Source organism: Protomyctophum parallelum (assembly GCF_964188405.1).
Source record: "Protomyctophum parallelum genome assembly, chromosome: 17".
NCBI classification, from domain to species: Eukaryota; Metazoa; Chordata; class Actinopteri; order Myctophiformes; family Myctophidae; genus Protomyctophum; species Protomyctophum parallelum.
In genome coordinates, this window is record NC_139719.1 from 43,494,611 (window position 1) to 43,519,527 (window position 24,917).

General features: G+C 46.4%; 1 protein-coding gene across 1 annotated transcript in view; it reads right to left on the reverse strand.

The window, feature by feature from the left end:
• Positions 1–22,244, reverse strand: part of LOC310874786 (semaphorin-4G-like) — a gene marked incomplete at both ends in the record, with an annotated part of 139,976 nt that extends 117,732 nt beyond the window's left edge. The window contains 1 exon segment of the mRNA XM_083787650.1: positions 22,121–22,244. Coding sequence (XP_083643776.1) covers positions 22,121–22,244 — 124 coding nt within the window.
• Between the last annotated feature and the right edge of the window lie 2,673 nt (positions 22,245–24,917).

The window sequence follows — 24,917 nt, forward strand, 5'->3', positions numbered from 1 at the left end:
CGGTCTGATTATAACCCATTCTGACCTGAGATCAGATTCATACGAGGTTTCCACTGGACACACACCGGTCTGATTATAACCCATTCTGACCTGAAATCAGATTCATACAAGGTTTCCACTGGACACACACTGGTCTGATTATAACCCATTCTGACCTGAGATCAGATTCTAAAAATGTCAGTCGTTCTTCGATTTTTCAAAAATAGCAGACCTACAAGCTCATAGCGTGCCACTCGGTGGCGCGCTATGAGCTTGTAGATCTGCTATTTTTCAATAGCTAAAGCATACATGATGCTAACATGATGTGTCTCACGCACACGCACACGCACACGCACACGCACACACACACACACACACACACACACACACACACACACACACACACACACACACACACACACACACACACAGTGTGTCATCAGAGGGGGGTAATGATGTGCATTATGTGCCCCTCCATTAAACATGACTCATCCCAGGGCCATGCGGTGGAAAAAGTACTCACATTTATTACCTAAGTAAAAGTACCATCAATACTGCAATGTAGAAATACCCTATTACCTATAAGTAAAAGTACCATTAATACTGCAATGTATAAATACCCTATTATCTAAGTAAAAGTACCATCAATACTGCAATGTATAAATACCATATTACAAATAAAAGTACGGCATTTTATTTGTATATATTTTTTACTTCAGTAAAAGTGCAGGAGTATTGGTATAAAATGTACTTAAATAATGTTTTCGAAATAGCAAATCGACAAGCTCACAATGTGTCGCATCGCGAGGCCTTGTGGGCTTTTGTCGATGCGCTATTTTCAAAATGGCCGAAATGTATACATGAATGCATGATGTAAAATGCAGGGTGGTCAATGTGTATGTTTTGTAATATTAATACATATGCACAAAGTATAACTCCGGACTTTTACGTCACCATTTTGGGCGGGAACCCCTTTCTGTGTTTTTACCCATTCTGACCTGAGATCAGATTCATACGAGGTTTCCACTGGGACACACACTGGTCTGATGAACCAATTCTGACCTGAGATCAGATTAAAAAAATGTCAGTCGCTCTTCGATTTTTCAAAAATAGCAGACCTTCAAGCTCGTATCGCGCCACTCGGTGGCGCGATATGAGCTTGTAGATCTGCTATTTTTCAATAGCTAAAGCATAACATGATGCTGACACCAAAATGGGTGCCCGGTCAGAATGGGTTAAAGCATCGTTATACTTTAGCATTTTTTTTTTTTTATCGTGAAAATGTGCCTCAAATCTTTGAATATGTTATATTATTACAGATTGAACATTTTAACTCAAATCTTTTGCTTCTGGGGGGGGGGGGGGGGGGGGAGAGGTCCCTGGAACAACCTATTTTCAGATGGGGGGGGGGGGGGGGACAGAGGCATATTACATATAATTTTGGGGGTCCTTGACATGAAATATGGAGCACCATGCAGTGATATAGAAACATAAGGTTTTTTCAGAAAACTGATTCAGAAGACATTTCGACGTCAGGCCTAAATCTTAAGAGTATATATGAATAGAGAAGACATCCGAGTTCTCCTCCCATCCACTTGCATTAAGTTGCTCAAAAAGCGCATGAGGTCGATTTCACTCCTCCTTCCGGGTACAGGAACAGAGTGCATTCTGGGATGGATTGGGCCCCAAACACATGAACGCGCTGGTCCGTTGACTATCATTGCACGCGTTCACGACGTGCGTTCACGTATGAAACAGCGTTCACGTGCGTTCACGTATGAAACAGCGATCACGTGCGTTCACGTATGAAACAGCGTTCACGTGCGTTCACGTTATGAAACAGCGTTCACGTATGAAACAGCATTCACAACGTGCGTTCACGTATATGAAACAGCGTTCACGTGCGTTCACGTATGAAACAGCGTTCTCGTGCGCTCACGTATGAAACAGCATTCACAACGTGCGTTCACGTATGAAACAGCGTTCACGTGCGTTCACGTATGAAACAGCGTTCTCGTGCGTTCACGTATGAAACAGCGTTCTTGTGCGTTCACGTATGAAACAGCATTCACGACGTGCGTTCACGTATGAAACAGCATTCACGACGTGCGTTCACGTATGAAACAGCGTTCACGTGCGTTCACGTATGAAACAGCGTTCACGTATGAAACAGCGTTCACGTGCGTTCACGTATGAAACAGCGTTCACGTGCGTTCACGTATGAAACAGCGTTCACGACGTGCGTTCACGTATGAAACAGCGTTCACGTGCGTTCACGTATGAAACAGCGTTCACGTATGAAACAGCGTTCACGACGTGCGTTCACGTATGAAACAGCGTTCACGTGCGTCCACGTATGAAACAGCGTTCACGTATGAAACAGCGTTCATGTGCGTTCACAGATGAAACAGCGTTCACGTGCGTTCACGTATGAAACAGCGTTCACGTGCGTTCACGTATGAAACAGCGTTCACGTATGAAACAGCGTTCACGACGTGCGTTCACGTATGAAACAGCGTTCACGTGCGTTCACGTATGAAACAGCGTTCACGTGCGTTCACGTATGAAACAGCGTTCACGTGCGCTCACGTATGAAACAGCATTCACGACGTGCGTTCACGTATGAAACAGCGTTCACGTATGAAACAGCGTTCACGTATGAAACAGCGTTCACGTGCGTTCACGTATGAAACAGCGTTCACGTGCGTTCACGTTATGAAACAGCGTTCACGTGCGTTCACGTATGAAACAGTGTTCACGTATGAAACAGCGTTCACGTATGAAACAGCGTTCACGTATGAAACAGCGTTCACGTATGAAACAGCGTTCACGTATGAAACAGCGTTCACGTATGAAACAGCGTTCACGTGCGTTCACGTATGAAACAGCGTTCACGTGCGTTCACGTATGAAACAGCGTTCACGTGCGTTCTAGTATGAAACAGCGTTCACGTGCGTTCACGTATGAAACAGCGTTCACGTATGAAACAGCGTTCACGTGCGTTCACGTATGAAACAGCGTTCACGTTATGAAACAGCGTTCACGTTATGAAACAGCGTTCACGTGCACAGTGACAGTCAACGGACCAGCGCGTTCATGTGTTTGGGGCCAAACTGCAATACCTTCATTCGGCCACTATGTCCATTTCGCCTCAGGGGTTTCCTCTTGGGTGCCGTCTCTATTCATATATACTCTATAAGGCCTAAATAGGTTTAAAAAGATAGTATAGTAGGCCTACAGGCAGTGCTGTTTTCGTCGACTACCTTTTTTCACTGACTAAAACTAAATAAAAATGAATCTATGATGACTAAAACTAAGACTAAATATACTGACAATTTCGTCAACAAATAAAAACTAGACTAAAATGTTAGGAAGGGACTATAGTGGACAAGAGATCCAGTTTTATGCTGGGTTGCATGCTGAAAACAGCAGATATACAATCTCAACCAAAGTGTAAAATATGTCATTACAACGACATCAAGGCCCGTCAAAACACATTTTAGTCGACTAAATCAACTGTAGATTTAGTCGACTAAAATCACATGACATTTAGTCGACTGAAACTAGACTAAACACTAGAACATTCCAGGTGACTAAAATGTAGGGCTGTGAATCTTTGGGTGTCCCACGATTCGATTCGATTCCGATTCTTGGGGTCACAATTCGATTCAAAATCGATTTTTTCGATTCTACGATTCTCGATTCTCCAAAAACGATTTATTTATTTATTCAAAAGATTTTTTTTCCAGATTCGAAACTATTCTCTATTCAAAATGATTCTTGATTCAATACATAGGATTTCATCACAATCTACACCAGCCAACTGAAGTGATTAACTTGAAAATGACTGAAGACATGATGTTTACTGTAAGGGTGAGGGTTAGGGTGAGCTTACATTTCATATTATAAACACCATGTAGTGATATGACTGAAGACATGATGTTTACTGTAAGGGTGAGGGTTAGGGTGAGCTTACATTTCATATTATAAACACCATGTAGTGATATGACTGAAGACATGATGTTTACTGTAAGGGTGAGGGTTAGGGTGAGCTTACATTTCATATTATAAACACCATGTAGTGATATGACTGAAGACATGATGTTTACTGTAAGGGTGAGGGTTAGGGTGAGCTTACATTTCATATTATAAACACCATGTAGTGAAAACTCCTGTAACTAACCAGAAATAAAATCTAAAAAAAAAGAATAATAATAATAATAATAATAAAAAAATCGATTTTTGGAAATTATGAATCGATTTTGAATCGTTCATAACGGGAATCGCGATTCTAATTCGAAGCGATTTTTTTTGACACCCCTACTAAAATGTGACTAAAACTATTCAAGAGACTATGACTAAAACTAAAATAGAATTTTGCTGCCAAAAACAACACTGCCAATACAGGTATAATATTTTCCTTGTATATTTTACTGTATAGGCCTACTTACTCAAATACAGTACTACAGAGTAAACGCTACTGTCCTCCACTGAGCACAAAGCCCTGGGTCGTGTAAGCGTTCTATAAATAGCAGCTACAGTGACATTATGTCCTCATGAGCGACCCCCGAGGGTGGAGGAGGGCGCCGCGCCGCGACCTTCCTGTGAGCCATGCATGTTGTTTTAACCCATTTTGGTCCCCTTTTGGTGTTATAGCATTATGCTATGCTTTAGCCATTGAAAAATAGCAGATCTACAAGCTCGTAGCGCGCCACCGAGTGGCGCGCTATGAGCTTGTAGGTCTGCTATTTTTTTTCTAAACAGATTTTTAAGACTTTTTTTAGAATCTGACCTCGGGTCAAAATGCGTTCAAAGAACCACCGTTCTTCTGTGCGTTATAGAATCTGATCTCAGGTCAGAATGGGTTAGAGACGGGGCACGACTCCCGATCCCGACAACCTTTACTGCATGTCCCCCCCCCCCCCCCCCCCCATTTCCCGTCAGCCTACTGTCTGTCCCTCCATAAAATATAATGAAAAAGGATAGAGGCCGAACCAGAGCGACACCCGGAAGAACGCTCTAATACGTGCAACCGAGCGCTCCATGTTTAGAACCCCAATAAGCTGCACAGGGTTTCCTCGTCATGAATCAGTTCACACTCTAACCACTAGGGGGCCGAGTGCTTCGACATTGGAGGGCCTCTTGACGCCTGCCCACTACAGACCTGCGGCGGATGGCGGATATGGTGCGGTTAATATAAATAGACGGTTGGATAGCGGAGCGGATAATGAACTTGCGGTTGCCGCCGGTGACAAAAAAACCTCCATCTGCAGGTCTCTATAATATACTGACCACTGTATTCAAATGGTGCATTTATATATAACGCCCTTTATCCAAGGCGCTTTACATAGACTGTGCATTACATTCACCCATTCACACACACATTCACACACCTTTACATAGACTGTGCATTACATTCACCCATTCACACACACATTCACACACCTTTACATAGATTGTGCATTACATTCACCCATTCACAGACACATTCACACACCTTTACATAGACTGTGCATTACATTCACCCATTCACACACACATTCATACACCTTTACATAGACTGTGCATTACATTCACCCATTCACACACACATTCATACACCTTTACATAGATTGTGCATTACATTCACCCATTCACAGACACATTCACACACCTTTACATAGACTGTGCATTACATTCACCCATTCACACACACATTCACACACCTTTACATAGATTGTGCATTACATTCACCCATTCACACACACATTCACACATCTTTACATAGATTGTGCATTACATTCACCCATTCACACACACATTCATACACCTTTACATAGATTGTGCATTACATTCACCCATTCACACACACATTCATACACCTTTACATAGATTGTGCATTACATTCACCCATTCACACACACATTCACACACCTTTACATAGATTGTGCATTACATTCACCCATTCACACACACATTCATACACCTTTACATAGATTGTGCATTACATTCACCCATTCACAGACACATTCACACACCTTTACATAGACTGTGCATTACATTCACCCATTCACACTCACATTCACACACCTTTACATAGATTGTGCATTACATTCACCCATTCACACACACATTCATACACCTTTACATAGATTGTGCATTACATTCACCCATTCACACTCACATTCACACACCTTTACATAGATTGAATGGGGTGCATTACATTCACCCATTCACACACACATTCACACACCTTTACATAGACTGTGCATTACATTCACCCATTCATTCACACACACACACACACACACACATTCATACAACGATGGTGGTGGAAACCATGCAAGGCACCAACCTGCACATCGGGAGCAATTATGGGGTTCAGTGTCTTGCCACTCAAGGATAAATGGAACATGGTGTTTTCCAAAAAGAAAGAGGATAATTCAAGCTTTCCGGCAGCACTGTTATTACAGCAGCGTGATTTAAACTTAAAACTTTGTTTAATGCAATCAGACAAGACTTTTCTGTTTGAAAAGGATGTATGGGCTGTCAGGGGCAGAAAGCAGAGTCTGTTTGACACTCGACTCAGTAGGTGTTCCCGCATTATGTCCTGCTGCGATGACGATGATGACGATGACGATGACGATGATGATGATGACGATGATGATGATGATGATGATGTCACGCGCATAGCCTCTAATTGAAGGCCATGGAGCACATTTTTGTGAACCAACGTGACTCCCAAAACACAAAGACAACAAATTGACAGTCAAATCTCAAGGTCGCGCACCCACCCACACACACACGCACGCACGCACGCACGCACGCACGCACGCACGCACGCACGCACGCACGCACGCACACACGCACACACGCACACACGCACACACACACACACACACACACACACACACACACACACACACACAGAGAGAGGACCTTGTGTTCGGCTTCAAATCAATGAGTAGTGTCAACAACCAGCTGCCGGCCGTCTGTTTACCATTGTCATCATGTGTGTGTGTGTGTGTGTGTGTGTGTGTGTGTGTGTGTGTGTGTGTGTGTGTGTGTGTGTGTGTGTGTGTGTGTGTGTGTGTGTGCGCGTGCGCGTGTGTGTGCAGTGATGGGAAAGCTACTTGGAAAATGTAGTAAGCTACACTACCAGTTACTCTCTATTAAATATAGCTCAACTACAACGAAGCTATCCCCAGATAATTGTAGCAAGCTACACTATAAGCTACATGGCAAAAGTAGCTAGCTACATGGACACTACTTTTTTTTTTAATATTTAAACTTAATGATCAAGTTTCCACCGAACAAATAGCCTAATAGGCAGGCAAAAATGCTGAGTTTGATTGTTTGTTAAAAAACAAACAGGAAACAAGCCCTCTGTCTGGCTTTTGGTGTCAACTTTTTCACATTTACTTGTATTAATGTACCTTGCGGTGTCAGGAGCCGGCTGATTCATGTGTTCAGTGTTGGGAAAGTTCTTTTTTTTTATTAACTATAGTTCAGTTCACAGTTATTTTTTTTAAAGGAACTAATTCAGTTCATAATTCAACATTTTGAACTAAAGTTCATGGTTCCAAAAAATGAACGATTTTAGTTATTATTATTATTATTATTATTATTATTTTATTATTATTATTGCCACAGCCTAGCCATTTGCACACCAGCTGAGAGACATAATTTAGACTAGAGAATGCTAGTCTCTCAAGACAGACTGTTGCCTCGATAGGCACTGTTTTACCGAATATTTGAGGATGGGATACTCAGATTGAGAGAATGCTGACAGGCACTTAAATGAGATGTTAATGTCCTGTAGGTAGACTTAGAAATAAAACTAGTGTTGACTAATCAATACAAGTGGCTCTTATTTTGATGGGGCAGTTTCTGCACAAGAAGTCCGTTTGACTTGTAAACAAGCTACGATGAATGAGCTGTCAAAGTACTACTTCGCTAAACCACGTTAGTGATCAAATTTACAATATGAAAACTTTCACTTAGACAATAATGTAGGTTACACACGCTGGAATTAAACATGGAACCTGCAGGCAGCATTAGGTGAGTAATTCATTGTGTTGTGCTAGAGATAAGCTGCTGCGTGGGATCCTCTTGCTTAACAACATAACTGTGTCAGACTCATCTTATCTAAACCAACCAATCATGGATTTTTTTCCAGGGATTTTTTTCCCCCACAAAACTTTATTTAACAGCCAATTTGTAACTTATAGCTTTTGTTGAAAGCTACGTCACTACTTGGGTCTAAAATAGCTACACTACAAAAAACGCTACTTGGTTCAAAAGGAGTGAAGCTACCATCAAGCTACTGATAAATGTAGTTAAGCTATGTAGCTTCGCTACATGTAGCTAGCTACTGCCCAACACTGTGTGTGTGTGTGTGTGTGTGTGTGTGTGTGTGTGCGTGCTAAACTCAGTGTGCGTCCCACTGGGAGCGTGTTGGCCTGCTTCCTCTGCTCCATGCACCCAGCAGACCTGGAGTGATGTAGAGATGAATGATTGATAAGACGAGGACGACGCAGGTCTCCTTTACTACGACTAGGACAATGATATGGTGTCTCCTTCACTACGACTAGGACAATGATATGGTGTCTCCTTTACTACGACTAGGACAATGATATGGTGTCTCCTTTACTACGACTAGGACAATGATACGGTGTCTCCTTTACTACGACTAGGACAATGATATGGTGTCTCCTTTACTACGACTAGGACAATGATATGGTGTCTCCTTTACTACGACTAGGACAATGATATGGTGTCTCCTTTACTACGACTATAGGACAATGATATGGTGTCTCCTTCACTACGACTAGGACAATGATATGGTGTCTCCTTTACTACGACTAGGACAATGATATGGTGTCTCCTTTACTACGACTAGGACAATGATACGGTGTCTACTTCACTACGACTAGGACAATGATATGGTGTCTCCTTCACTACGACTAGGACAATGATATGGTGTCTCCTTCACTACGACTAGGACAATGATACGGTGTCTCCTTTACTACGACTATAGGACAATGATATGGTGTCTCCTTCACTACGACTAGGACAATGATATGGTGTCTCCTTTACCACGACTAGGACAATGATATGGTGTCTCCTTTACTACGACTAGGACAATGATATGGTGTCTCCTTTACTACGACTAGGACAATGATATGGTGTCTCCTTCACTACGACTGGGACAATGATATGGTGTCTCCTTCACTACGACTGGGACAATGATATGGTGTCTCCTTCACTACGACTGGGACAATGATATGGTGTCTCCTTCACTACGACTAGGACAATGATATGGTGTCTCCTTTACTACGACTAGGACAATGATACGGTGTCTCCTTCACTACGACTAGGACAATGATATGGTGTCTCCTTCACTACGACTAGGACAATGATATAGTGTCTCCTTCACTACGACTAGGACAATGATATGGTGTCTCCTTCACTACGACTAGGACAATGATATGGTGTCTCCTTCACTACGACTAGGACAATGATATGGTGTCTCCTTTACTACGACTAGGACAATGATATGGTGTCTCCTTTACTACGACTAGGACAATGATATGGTGTCTCCTTTACTACGACTAGGACAATGATATGGTGTCTCCTTTACTACGACTAGGACAATGATATGGTGTCTCCTTCACTACGACTAGGACAATGATATGGTGTCTCCTTTACTACGACTAGGACAATGATATGGTGTCTCCTTTACCACGACTAGGACAATGATATGGTGTCTCCTTTACTACGACTAGGACAATGATATGGTGTCTCCTTTACTACGACTAGGACAATGATATGGTGTCTCCTTTACTACGACTAGGACAATGATATGGTGTCTCCTTTACTACGACTAGGACAATGATATGGTGTCTCCTTTACTACGACTAGGACAATGATATGGTGTCTCCTTTACTACGACTAGGACAATGATATGGTGTCTCCTTTACTACGACTAGGACAATGATATGGTGTCTCCTTTACTACGACTAGGACAATGATACGGTGTCTCCTTTACTACGACTAGGACAATGATATGGTGTCTCCTTCACTACGACTAGGACAATGATATGGTGTCTCCTTTACTACGACTAGGACAATGATATGGTGTCTCCTTTACTACGACTAGGACAATGATATGGTGTCTCCTTTACTACGACTAGGACAATGATATGGTGTCTCCTTCACTACGACTAGGACAATGATATGGTGTCTCCTTTACTACGACTAGATGATATTACTGAAATACTGCATGCACTGCATGAATGGCCGCATGCACGCACGCACGCACGCACACTCACGGTCAGTCAATTTACAATGTAAGCATTTATCAGACGCTCTTAACCCAGAGCGATTTAAGAACAAAAACATGGAAATACATCAAATACATAAAAATAGTTCAATCATACGTAAGCCTAAAAACAGGGGAATAGAAAAGGAAACTATGTGTGTATACACTACTAGTCACAATGGCTTAACACAGGAGAGCGCGTGCACACACACACACACACACACACCCCGGTGGCAGTGTGAATGTAGGCCAAGGACGAGCTGAACAGGGATCTGCTCTTAGGTCCCATCTGTGACGACAGACAGGCAGAGAGAGGCCTCTTTGGGGCGGTTCTGGACAACCGTGTGCCCGACCGACTCGACACCGGACTCCCTGTGGTGGTGTGGAACGCGTGGGTCCAATTTGGTTACGTGGATTACAGACGTACAGTCAGAGAGACTTGGTCGCATCTATAGTTAGATGCAGTGTTGGGCGCGTTACTTTAAAAAAGTAATTAATTATAGTTACTAGTTACTTCTCCAAAAAAGTAACTGAGTTAGTAACTGAATTACTCTATTGTAAAAGTAACTAGTTACTAGGAAAAGTAACTATTTGCGTAAAAAAAGTTGTAATATGTCTAAGAATTTGGATTGTTTTTGGGAGCAGGTTTCACAAGGTGCATAGAGTAGAACAGCATAAACAGGTACTGGTACTTACAAGTTACAACTTACACATAAGACATAACCTTTTGCCATGAGGGAGAAATAAACTTCAACTTCAATATATGTATTGCACACACAATATAATATTTATTGAACCTCAACAGTAAACCAGGTGTAATTGCCTACTCCAGTGGCTCTCAAACTTTTTGGACCTCAAAAGTCCAACAACTACAGACAAGACAACTGGTAGACAATACTGTCTAATTAAAGACACAAATTGGCTCAGAACTTAAGACAACTGGTCAGTGTGGTCAGTGGTCAGTCTCACACACACACACACACACACACACACACACACACACACACACACACACACACACACACACACACTATGAGCAGAGCGCTGTGGCTCTGAGTTTGATAATAGACCCCATCGTCCAAGGGTGTGTGTGTGCGTGTGTGGTGGTATCTTAGCAACACTGAATGATCTGTCCCATTGGTCGTGTGCTCGTATCATGAGCCAATGGCTGCAGCTCTGAGCTTCCCAGACCCAGGTTCACAAACTTCACATCTCATCTATGCCGTAAAGTGAACTGACAGCCACAGCTCTGCTGCAGCGGTGAGCGCTCTTCTCTTCTCGTGAAGAAAGCAGGACAGAGTTGTCAAATAAATCCCGCCGTCATTCATACTGTATTTATTCTCCGACCCGACATTAAAATACGAACCAACGTGCGTCCCGTATCAGTTCATTACGGGGCTCGTGACAGGCTGCAGACACTTGAGAGTTGGGACTACTAGCCGATAGCTTGGGGACGCTTAACATAATAACGGAGCACATTTCATTGTCAGTAACGGTAACTGCGTTGTAACAATGACAATTGTAATTAATTAGATTACCCGTTACTGAAAAAAATAACGACGTTAGGTAGCGCCGTTTGTTTAAACGCCGTTATACCCAACACTGGTTAGATGTCAAAGGTCATGTCTCAATTTGGACACGGGGTCCGACACGAACTTTGACCTGGGACGGTCAATTATTTCCCCTGAGCAAGCAAGCCCGGCTCAGTTAGCTCAATGGTAAAGAAATTAAATTAAAAATGTATAGTTCAGCAAAACCAGGTTCAAATCCCGGGTATAGGACTCAGGAGAGTGAGGAAAGTTACACAGTGCTGCTGTTGGTATAGCAGTTTAATATTTAGAAATATACCCATTCTACAAACTGAATAAAATGTTCAATCAATGAACTCGTTAAGACCTGGAACACCATCGTGTCACCTTAACCAACTTGAACCATTAATTAAACTTTAGCTATTTTTCATGAAAACGTGTGCAAATCTTTGAATATATACATTCTTCCACAGCGAAAGCTTTTAACCCATTCTGACCGGGCACCCATTTTGGTGTTGGCATCATGTTGTGCTTTAGCTATTGAAAAATAGCAGATCTACAAGCTCATATCGCGCCACCGAGTGGCGCGATACGAGCTTGTAGGTCTGCTATTTTTGAAAAATCGAAGAGCGACTGACATTTTTAGAATCTGATCTCAGGTCAGAATGGGTTCATCAGACCAGTGTGTGTCCGGCGGAAACCTCGTATGAATCTGATCTCAGGTCAGAATGGGTTAAGTCAAGTCTTTGCTTCCCCGCTGGAACAACACATTTTCAGATGGCGGCCAATTACAAATAACCCATTCTGGGTGGGAACCCTTTTTGGTGTTAGCATTATGTTATGCTTTAGCTATTGAAAAATAGCAGATCTACAAGCTCATTAGAAGACATTTTAGCTTTTTTTACTGCCTCCCCCTGGCCAGCCGGGGCGCCTGAAGGAGGGGAAAAGAACTGGTTGGAATAACGTGTCCCTTTCACGCGCTACGTCCGGCCGGGGAAACTCCCCCCTGTCAGGTGAAAAGAAGACTACGTTACACGGACGATTCTACAAATGCGATTCTAAATCAGTTTTATGAAAGAACCATGTTTCTATGTCAGTCGTTCTCAGACATTTTCATGTCAAGGACCCCCAGAATTATATGTAATTGGCCCAGGACCCCAATCTCAAAATATGTTGTTCCAGGGACGGACCCCCCCCCCCCCCCCCCCCCCCCAGAAGCAAAGATTTGAGTTACAAAACAATTGCTCTGAAAGATTTATAAAAAAAAAAAAACAGATCTGTCAGGGGGCACTAGGCCCTCTGATGTCTGGGTATTGTCAGCTAGGGGGCACTAGCCCCTCTGATGTCTGGGTATTGTCAGCTAGGGGGACGCTAGCCCCTCCGATGTCTGGGTATTGTCAGAGGGCGCTAGCCCCTCTGATGTCTGGGTATTGTCAGCTAGGGGGACGCTAGCCCCTCTGATGTCTGGGTATTGTCAGCTAGGGGGCACTAGCCCCTCTGATGTCTGGGTATTGTCAGCTAGGGGGCGCTAGCCCCTCTGATGTCTGGGTATTGTCAGCTAGGGGGCACTAGCCCCTCTGATGTCTGGGTATTGTCAGCTAGGGGGACGCTAGCCCCTCCGATGTCTGGGTATTGTCAGCTAGGGGGCACTAGCCCCTCTGATGTCTGGGTATTGTCAGCTAGGGGGCACTAGCCCCTCTGATGTCTGGGTATTGTCAGCTAGGGGGCGCTAGCCCCTCTGATGTCTGGGTATTGTCAGAGGGCGCTAGCCCCTCTGATGTCTGGGTATTGTCAGCTAGGGGGCGCTAGCCCCTCTGATGTCTGGGTATTGTCAGAGGGCACTAGCCCCTCTGATGTCTGGGTATTGTCAGCTAGGGGGCGCTAGCCCCTCTGATGTCTGGGTATTGTCAGCTAGGGGGCACTAGCCCCTCTGATGTCTGGGTATTGTCAGCTAGTGGGGCACTAGCCCCTCTGATGTCTGGGTATTGTCAGAGGGCGCTAGCCCCTCTGATGTCTGGGTATTGTCAGCTAGGGGGCGCTAGCCCCTCTGATGTCTGGGTATTGTCAGAGGGCACTAGCCCCTCTGATGTCTGGGTATTGTCAGCTAGGGGGCGCTAGCCCCTCTGATGTCTGGGTATTGTCAGAGGGCACTAGCCCCTCTGATGTCTGGGTATTGTCAGCTAGGGGGCACTAGCCCCTCTGATGTCTGGGTATTGTCAGCTAGGGGGCACTAGCCCCTCTGATGTCTGGGTATTGTCAGCTAGGGGGCACTAGCCCCTCTGGTGTCTGGGTATTGTCAGCTAGGGGGCACTAGCCCCTCTGATGTCTGGGTGTTGTCAGCTAGGGGGCGCTAGCCCCTCTGATGTCTGGGTATTGTCAGCTAGGGGGCACTAGCCCCTCTGATGTCTGGGTATTGTCAGCTAGGGGGCGCTAGCCCCTCTGATGTCTGGGTATTGTCAGCTAGGGGGCACTAGCCCCTCTGATGTCTGGGTATTGTCAGCTAGGGGGCACTAGCCCCTCTGATGTCTGGGTATTGTCAGCTAGGGGGCGCTAGCCCCTCTGATGTCTGGGTATTGTCAGCTAGGGGGCGCTAGCCCCTCTGATGTCTGGGTATTGTCAGAGGGCACTAGCCCCTCGGATGTCTGGGTATTGTCAGCTAGGGGGCACTAGCCCCTCTGATGTCTGGGTATTGTCAGCTAGGGGGGCACTAGCCCCTCTGATGTCTGGGTATTGTCAGCTAGGGGGCACTAGCCCCTCTGATGTCTGGGTATTGTCAGCTAGGGGGCACTAGCCCCTCTGATGTCTGGGTATTGTCAGCTAGGGGGGCACTAGCCCCTCTGATGTCTGGGTATTGTCAGCTAGGGGGCGCTAGCCCCTCTGATGTCTGGGTATTGTCAGCTAGGGGGCGCTAGCCCCTCTGATGTCTGGGTATTGTCAGCTAGGGGGCACTAGCCCCTCTGATGTCTGGGTATTGTCAGCTAGGGGGCGCTAGCCCCTCTGATGTCTGGGTATTGTCAGCTAGGGGGCACTAGCCCCTCTGATGTCTGGGTTTCAGAAATGATGTCGTACTAGAGCGGTGCCCGTTGCATCACCCCACCCAGTTATTACGTCTGTGTCCCTTTTATACCCATATATGGAGTTCTTTGTCAGGCATAATGGAGTATTACGAAGATGTTAGAATAACATTGTGATGTCGGAACAGGCCAGCTTTATATATATATGGAGGTCTAGGGGTGATAATTTGGCTAAAACTGTTACTTTTCAGGATTCAAATTCAAAGGTAGCAGATCTACAAGACTGTCGGTATGGAACGATGGAATGCACACCTTTAATCCATTCTGGGCGGGAACCCCTTTTTGTGTGTTATAGCATTATGTTATGCTTTAGCTTTTGAGAAATAGCAGATCTAGCTCACAGCGCGCCACCGAGTGGCGCGCTGTGAGCTAGTACAATACCCAGACATCAGAGGGGCTAGTGCCCCCTAGCTGACAATACCCAGACATCAGAGGGGCTAGTGCCCCCTAGCTGACAATACCCAGACATCAGAGGGGCTAGTGCCCCCTAGCTGACAATACCCAGACATCAGAGGGGCTAGCGCCCCCCTAGCTGACAATACCCAGACATCAGAGGGGCTAGCGCCCCCTAGCTGACAATACCCTCAAAAGGTTGAAATATGGAGAAGAGAGGTTTTCTGCCCGACAGCAAGGCTGTGTGTCGGGACGGCTTTGCGTTGCCATTCATTCACTGACAGCCAGTTTAGGGTGGCTTGAAAAGCCAGCTGTCAACAAAACACCCAGAGGACTATAGTGGCGATGTAGTGGCGAGACGTTCATGATCAGCTGACCTCTAAAGCCACTGGGAGACTATACGCCCTATACATCCCAAAACGCCTTGTTCTTCTTTTAAATCCGTTGAGGTGACAGACGATACAATTGATGTTGAAGTTGCCAGCGGAGACATTCAGGAGGAGCCTACTTGAAGTAGCCCAGGTGCTCCGACGCCTCTAGTCTGGGGACTAGTGGCTCAGGGGTAGCGTGCCCGGCAGGGCAGCCGCAAGGTTCCCCGGTTCGATCCCCTGTGGGCTCCCCCAGAGTTAGTGTCCAAGTGTTCCTTGAGCAAGACGACCCGATGTGCAGGTTGGTTGCCTTGCACGGTGTGTGAATGTGTGAATGTAATAATGCACATTGCACAATCCATGTAAAGCGTTGTGGATAAAAAGCACAATATAACCCATTCTCAACGGGAACCCGTTTTGGCGTTAGCATCATGTTATGCTTTAGCTATTGAAAAATAGCAGATCTACAAGCTCATATCGCGCCACCGAGTGGCGCGCTACGAGCTTGTAGGTCTGCTATTTTTTTTAGAATCTGATCTCAGGTCAGAATGGGTTATAATCAGACCAGTGTGTGTCCAGTGGAAACCTCGTATGAATCTGATCTCAGGTCAGAATGGGTTATAATCAGACCAGTGTGTGTGTGTCCAGTGGAAACCTCGTATGAATCTGATCTCAGGTCAGAATGGGATAAATGCACGCTCACACAGAACCACAGCGGATCCCATGAGTCCTACTTGAAGTAGTCCTGGTCGACGCGCTGGCAGAACGCCACCAGATTGTCGCAGCTCTCCACGGCCCGGGCCAGCCCGTCTCCGCCCGGCAGGGCCGTGGTGAGGATGGCGAACAGGTGTCCGAAGACCAGCGCGTCCAGCTCCGTGGGCCGCCCGAAGAAGTAGCGCCGGGCGCCCAGGCGCAGCGAGAGGGCCTGGCAGCAGCGCTCCGCCTCCTCGTAGACCTCGGCGGGGCTCCGGTGGGCCCAGCCCAGCAGGCTCAGCCTGGCGCGGACCTCCGCCCGCTTCCAGCGGGCCAGCGCGGCGCCCAGCGGCCACGGGTAGGCGCCGGCGTAAGTGGCGCCGGAGCTCCGGGCGTTCCCGTCGTCGACGCACCACAGCGCGTAGAGCTCGGCCGCGCCCAGGCGGCTCTCCACCAGCGCGGCGTAGGCCTTCATCTCGGCCCGCTGGGCCTCGTCCAGGCCGTCGGAGAGGGCGGAGCCGGTGGCGTGGGCCACGAGGCGCACCGTCTCCTCCAGGCCGGACGCCAGCCCGTCGAGGGGAGCGACGCCCTCCTCCTCCTCGGCGCTCCCGCGTCCCGTCGGCGGGGGCGGGGCGCGGACGAGGGGAAGGCGGCCGGACGGAGACATGTGCTCGGCGTTGGCCCGGTAGCAGACGCGCACGGGCAGCGCGCACATGCGCAGGTAGGCCTGCACGGCCAGCGACTGGGCGGCGTCGGACAGCAGCATGCGCTGGGGCTGGTACAGGGCGGCGTCCCAAGGCCACGACGGCGACACCGGCGGCGCCTCCGCCGCGTCTCGCCCCCCGGGCGTTTGGGGCGTCGGCGATGCGTCCGCCGCGTCCGCAAGAGACATATAATACCGTATATTATGCCGAGTGAGACGGTGAAGAGGAGTCGGGAAATAACAGATTTACGGCAGGTGAGATTAAATCCTTTAAGGGTATCGCGAGTGTGGTTGCCTTTATAGCATGTAGCACGATGTCACCATTCCACATATTGTGATGTCACCACATTATTGTCCAATCATATGAGCTTGTTCATGTATTTGATGTATTACATGTGACGTTCCAGCTTACTGTAAATCCCTCTCTGTATTAAGAGCGTCTGCTAAATGCCTGCATTGTAAATTGCAATTGTCTTCGATTAGGTGGGATCGTTGTCCAATCAGAGGAGGTTATGAAAAGACGCTAATAATAAAGATCACACTCGTGTCGAGTCCTTTCATTGGCCCACATGATGTCACACAGAGAAGCGTCACAGGTCCCATGTGTCACGACTCGGGTTGGCTTCGTACGACGCTTAAAAGGTCTTTAAATAAATACTTTTTAAAATGTCTATGGGAAAAATGCATTGGGATTAACTTCCTGGGCCTGGTGTGGTCATGAAAGGGGCACGACATGATGCTAACACCAAAATGGGTTAAGGAGTTCCCCTTCCACTGCTGCAGAGCTATAGTCTCTCTCTCTCAATGCGGCAGAAAGAGAGAGAGAGAGAGAGAGAGAGAGAGAGAGACTAAGAGAGAGAGAGAGAGAGAGAGAGAGAGAGAGACTAAGAGAGAGAGAGAGAGAGAGAGAGAGAGAGATATAAGCAGGCTTTGTCCAAACACACTTGTTCGCCAGGTACACTGCTATCATCAGTGGTGCGTGCGTGCGTGCGTGTGCGCCCGCGCGTGCGTGCGTGCGTGCATGCGTGCGTGAGTGTGCGTGCGTGCGTGTGCGTGCGTGCGTGCGTGCGTGCGTGCGTGCGTGCGTGCGTGCGTGCGTGCGTGCGTGCGTGCGTGCGTGCGTGCGTGCGTGCGTGCGTGCGTGCGTGTGCGTGTGCGCGCGTGTGTGCGCGCGTGCGTGTGTGTGTGTGTGTGTGTGTCACACCAGGTACACTGCTATTATCAGTGGTGGAAAAAGTACTCGAATGACTACAAATACTGCAATGTATACTGTAGATGTACTCTGTTACAAGTAGTCCCTAATTGAAAACGGACTTGGGTAAAAGTATCGGCATCAAAATATATACTTAAAGTACTAAAAGTATAAAAGTATTCGTGTTGCAGAATGTGCCATTTCAGTTCACAAGTTCACAAAATGTATTAAAAAAAATCACACCTGTGTGAACCGACTGGTGCAACCCTCTCTCCCCCCTCCTCTCTCTCTCTCTCTCTGCTCCGTCAGATTAGCTTTATTATGGATATCAATCCGCGTCGCTGAGAACTATATTTTAATTGTTATTTTGGCTCGGCCTTTCCTTCTTTAGCGAACCTAGACAGTTCATTATTATTTTGGCTCGGCCTTTCCTTCTTTAGCGAACCTAGACAGTTCATTATTCTTTTGGCTCGGCCTTTCCTTCCTTCTTTAGCGAACCTAAACAGTAAGAAGTTGGATTTGCGTCCAGCAGGTGGCAGCCATGTCACATACTTCTCTTGTTCCAATTTCACGCATGCGCACACCACTCGTGTTCACACAGGTACACACATCACAAACAGGTACACAGGTACACGGACATTGCTGGTTGTAGGAGTGGTTGCACCACTCAAAAAATATTTTGAAAATAGCAGATCTCCACAAGAAGTCCACAATGTGTCGCATCTCGACGCCTTGTCTTGGGCTTGTATAGATCGGCAAAATACTCCAAGTGGCCAGAAATGTATATTATGGGCTGAAGTGGGCAATGTGTATGTTCTGTAATAATATCTAAGTAACACTATAGTAGGCCAATAACTCAAGTTTCCAAATAAATGTATAGTTGAGCAAAAAGTACAATATTTGCATCCCTTCTCTCTGTTTTTAACTCGCCAACCGCTCAACGTTTATTTCGCGGTGGTCGCGGGTGGTCACCTGACCTCACCGCCGAGAAATCCAGACTATGAATAGGCCTTTTAATCAGACCAGTGTGTGTCCAGTGGAAACCTCGTATGAATCTGATCTCAGGTCAGAATGGGTTTAATCAGACCAGTGTGTGTGTCCAGTGGAAACCTCGTATGAATCTGATCTCAGGTCAGAATGGGTTTAATCAGACCAGTGTGTGTGTCCAGTGGAAACCTCGTATGAATCTGATCTCAGGTCAGAATGGGTTTAATCAGACCAGTGTGTGTGTCCAGTGGAAACCTCGTATGAATCTGATCTCAGGTCAGAATGGGTTTAATCAGACCAGTGTGTGTGTCCAGTGGAAACCTCGTATGGATCTGATCTCAGGTCAGAATGGGTTTAATCAGACCAGTGTGTGTTCCAGTGGAAACCTCATATGAATCTGATCTCAGGTCAGAATGGGTTTAATCAGACCAGTGTGTGTCCAGTGGAAACCTCGTATGAATCTGATCTCAGGTCAGAATGGGTTTAATCAGACCAGTGTGTGTGTGTCCAGTGGAAACCTGGTATGAATCTGATCTCAGGTCAGAATGGGTTTAATCAGACCAGTGTGTGTGTCCAGTGGAAACCTGGTATGAATCTGATCTCAGGTCAGAATGGGTTAACAGCTGTGTGGACATATGAGGTTTCCACCTGACAGAACAGACGGTTCCATCAGCGACGCTGCAGCTCAGAGCTGATCTAGGACAGGACTGGAGAGAGAGCAGATTAATGACTCCCCGGGAACTAAAACACAGTCTTCAGGGCCAGCCTCCTCCGAAAAGAAGAAGAAGGGAATATAATAACTGTGTCACTCGTTTCACAGGAGGGAGGGGGAGGGGGAGGGGGAGGGGGAGGGGGAGGGGGAGGGGGGGGAGGGGGGGCGCTAGCACTAGTGCTGAATAAGGGCGCTGTAGTGTACGTGTTCTAGTGTACGGAGAGAGGAGAGAGAGAGAGAGAGAGATGCACACATGCTCTCATTTTAGTAGGTGAGACCATTAAGGTAAAGATGTGTGTGTGTGTGTGTGTGTGTGTGTGTGTGTGTGTGTGTGTGTGTGTGTGTGTGTGTGTGTGTGTGTGTGTGTGTGTGTGTGTGTGTGTGTGTGTGTGTGTGTGTGTGCGCGTGCGTGCGTGCGTGCGTGCGTGCGTGCGTGCGGTGAGAGAGGAGAGAGAGAGAGAGAGAGACAGAGAATCCACATGCACACATGCTCTCATTTCAGGTAAGGCCAATAAGGTAAAGATGTGGGTGTGTGTGTGTGTGTGTGTGTGTGTGTGTGTGTGCGTGCGTGCGGTGAGAGAGGAGAGAGAGAGAGAGAGAGAGAGAGACAGAGAATCCACATGCACACATGCTCTCATTTCAGGTAAGGCCAATAAGGTAAAGATGTGTGTGCGTGCGATGAGAGAGGAGGGAGAGAATCCACGTGCACACATGCTCTCATTTCAGTAGGTAAGACCATTAAGGTAAAGATGTGTGTGTGTGTGTGTGTGTGTGTGTGTGTGTGTGTGTGTGTGTGTGTGCGTGCGTGCGTGCGTGCGTGCGTGCGTGCGTGCGTGCGTGCGTGCGGTGAGAGAGGAGAGAGAGAGAGAGACAGAGAATCCACATGCACACATGCTCTCATTTCTGTAGGTAAGGCCAATAAGGTAAAGATGTGTGTGTGTGTGTGTGTGCGTGCATGTGTGCGTGCCTCAGTACACTCCCACCGAGGCGACGACAAGGCGCGACAAAAACAATCGCTCAGCGGCAGGATTCAGACGGCTGGTGGATGGAAATGAAGCTCCGCCTCCACGAGGGGAAAAAGCCGCGTCGGCAAAGTGTGTTTCCTATTTTCTGGCCCGACGCGTCATCCCTCCCCCCCCCCCCACCCCCCCTCTCCGATACTCAAACATCTGATATTATACAACAGGACGTTTCGAGGAAAAGCAATCCGATTGGTTGAATCAGCCTTCTAGCCGTGGTTCAAACGAGCGCCACTCCACACCTATAATCAAAACAAATACCGGTAATTCAGCCGCTCTGTTTTCCCCCCCGAGCGCAGCAAACTCATGGCTATAGGCTATAGCTAGTTTATCCCATTCTGAACGGGCACCCATTTTGGTGTTAGCATCATGTTATGCTTTAGCTATTGAAAAAATAGCAGATCTACAAGCTCATATCGCGCCACCGAGTGGCGCGATACGAGCTTGTAGGTCTGCTATTTTTGAAAAATCGAAGAGCGACTGACATTTTTAGAATCTGATCTCAGGTCAGAATGGGTTAATCAGACCAGTGTGTGTCCAGTGGAAACCTCGTATGAATCTGATCTCAGGTCAGAATGGGTTATTGGGACATTTGTGGTCGTATAGTGACTACATCAGTCATTAACCCCTGTGCTACAATTAACGGAAAAAACTGATTATTGCTAAAGATACAAACCTCCCGCTCACGGAATTAACGGAATGACAAGTCCTGGCATTTTAGTTTTAGTCGTTTAGTCTCTTGAATAGTTTTCACTTAGTTTTAGTCACATTTTAGTCACCTGGAATGTTCTAGTGTTTAGTCTAGTTTTAGTCGACTAAATGTCATACGATTTTAGTCGACTAAATCTACAGTTGATTTAGTCGACTAAAACGTGTTTTGACGGGCCTTGATGTCGTTGTAATGACATATTTTACACTTTGGTTGCATGCTGAAAATAGCAGATATACAATCTCACAACTGTAGATCTGCTATTTTCAGCATGCAACCCAGCATAAAACTGGATCTCTTGTCCACTAGTCCCTTCCTAACATTTTAGTCTAGTTTTTATGTGTTGATGAAATTGTCAGTATATTTAGTCTTAGTTTTAGTCATCATAGATTGGTTTTTATTTAGTTTTAGTCAGTGAAAAAAGGTAGTCGACGAACATTTTTCCTCTTAGTTTCCTACCTTTCAGCAGGACGGTGGTTCTGGGCGTGACGTCCGCGTCCATGGCGGGACTGAAGGGGAACGAGGCCCCGCCCCTCAGCTCTGATAGGCCGGCCAGGAGCAGCAGCAGCGGCGCCGACGCCATGTGACGCCGGTGTGTCCGTCTCTCTCTCCTCCCCGTCTCCGTCATTCCTGAAGTCACCTCCACTCACACCGCCGCCATCACGACACAGCGAGAGTCTCTCCGAGCGTCCGAGAGGTCAACTTCCACCCACTCCCATTATAACGGGAAAAACCTCAAAAGAAGGTCGCCCCCCCGCTCCCATCCCTCCCGCGCTACAAGTTGAATAAGCTCACTATAGCGTGAAGAATGGCGCCGTTGTTGTCGTTGTTGTTGTTGTTGTTGTCGGGTTCACAGGATTGGTGAACTATAATCGCCCTGGGCGGGGCGAGCGATGGGCACTAGCCAATGGGACAGACGCGTCTATACCACGTGTCTGGAACAACCGACCAATGTCTATGAAGCGGCGCTTTTGATGGCTATACCGACGACCGCCCACCGAGCTGGCTCCAAAGAGCCCACCGGGGCAAGATGTCAGAGGAACGGCAGAGGTGCCGCTGCCTTGCGGGGGTCAGAGGTCAGAGGTGCTGCCTTGCGGGGGTCAAAGGTCAGAGGTGCTGCCTTGCGGGGGGTCAGAGGTCAGAGGTGCTGCCTTGCAGGGGGTCAGAGGTGCTGCCTTGCAGGGGGGGGTCACGCTTGGCTCGCTACAAAAGATAATCCACCGCGAGCTGTTTGGACCTCTGCTCTGTGACGTACCAGCTGGGGGAGAAGTCTTCTTCTGGTTCCTCCTCTGAACGTCCAGCTGGCCTCAGTCAGTCTGCATGAGAGAGAGAGAGAGAGAGAGAGAGAGAGAGAGAGAGAGAGAGTTTAGAATCAGTGGTTCTACATTTGCCTTAAAAATACATTCCAGGAACGCCCCCATCAGTGTTCCATTTCTGTTTGACCTGAATGGAACATAGTCTTCATTAGCATCATTAACACTGACTCTGTTTGTACCAGAATGGAACATAGTCTTCATTAGTATCATTAACACTGACTCTGTTTGACCTGAATGGAACATAGTCTTCATTAGTATCATTAACACTGACTCTGTTTGACCTGAATGGAACAGAGCCTTCATTAGCATCATTAACACTGACTCTGTTTGACCAGAATGGAACAGAGCCTTCATTAGCATCATTAACACTGACTCCGTTTGTACCCGAATGGAACAGAGCCTTCATTAGTATCATTAACACTGACTCTGTTTGACCAGAATGGAACAGAGCCTTCATTAGTATCATTAACACTGACTCTGTTTGACCAGAATGGAACAGAGCCTTCATTAGCATCATTAACACTGACTCTGTTTGACCTGAATGGAACATAGTCTTCATTAGTATCATTAACACTGACTCTGTTTGACCTGAATGGAACAGAGCCTTCATTAGTATCATTAACACTGACTCTGTTTGACCAGAATGGAACAGAGCCTTCATTAGCATCATTAACACTGACTCTGTTTGACCAGAATGGAACAGAGCCTTCATTAGCATCATTAACACTGACTGTTTGTACCAGAATGGAACAGAGCCTTCATTAGCGTCATTAACACTGACTCTGTTTGACCTGAATGGAACATAGTCTTCATTAGTATCATTAACACTGACTCTGTTTGTACCAGAATGGAACAGAGCCTTCATTAGCATCATTAACACTGACTCTGTTTGACCAGAATGGAACAGAGCCTTCATTAGCATCATTAACACTGACTCCGTTTGTACCAGAATGGAACAGAGCCTTCATTAGTATCATTAACACTGACTGTTTGACCAGAATGGAACAGAGCCTTCATTAGTATCATTAACACTGACTCTGTTTGACCAGAATGGAACAGAGCCTTCATTAGCATCATTAACACTGACTCCATTTGTACCAGAATGGAACAGAGCCTTCATTAGCATCATTAACACTGACTCTGTTTGACCAGAATGGAACAGAGCCTTCATTAGTATCATTAACACTGACTCCGTTTGACCAGAATGGAACAGAGCCTTCATTAGTATCATTAACACTGACTCCGTTTGACCAGAATGGAACAGAGCCTTCATTAGCATCATTAACACTGACTCTGTTTGACCAGAATGGAACAGAGCCTTCATTAGCATCATTAACACTGACTCTGTTTGTACCAGAATGGAACAGAGCCTTCATTAGCATCATTAACACTGACTCTGTTTGTACCAGAATGGAACAGAGCCTTCATTAGCATCATTAACACCGACTCTGTTTGACCAGAATGGAACAGAGCCTTCATTAGCATCATTAACACTGACTCTGTTTGACCAGAATGGAACAGAGCCTTCATTAGCATCATTAACACCGACTCTGTTTGACCAGAATGGAACAGAGCCTTCATTAGTACCATTAACACTGACTCTGTTTGACCAGAATGGAACAGAGCCTTCATTAGTATCATTAACACTGACTCTGTTTGACCAGAATGGAACAGAGCCTTCATTAGTATCATTAACACTGACTCTGTTTGACCAGAATGGAACAGAGCCTTCATTAGTATCATTAACACTGACTCTGTTTGACCAGAATGGAACAGAGCCTTCATTAGTATCATTAACACAGAATGTGTGAGTGTGAAAATGGGTGAATGTAATGCACAATCTATGTAAAAGTGTGTGAATGTGAATGTGTGAATGTATAATGCACAATCTATGTAAAGGTGTGTGAATGGGTGTGTGAATGGGTGAATGTAATGCACAA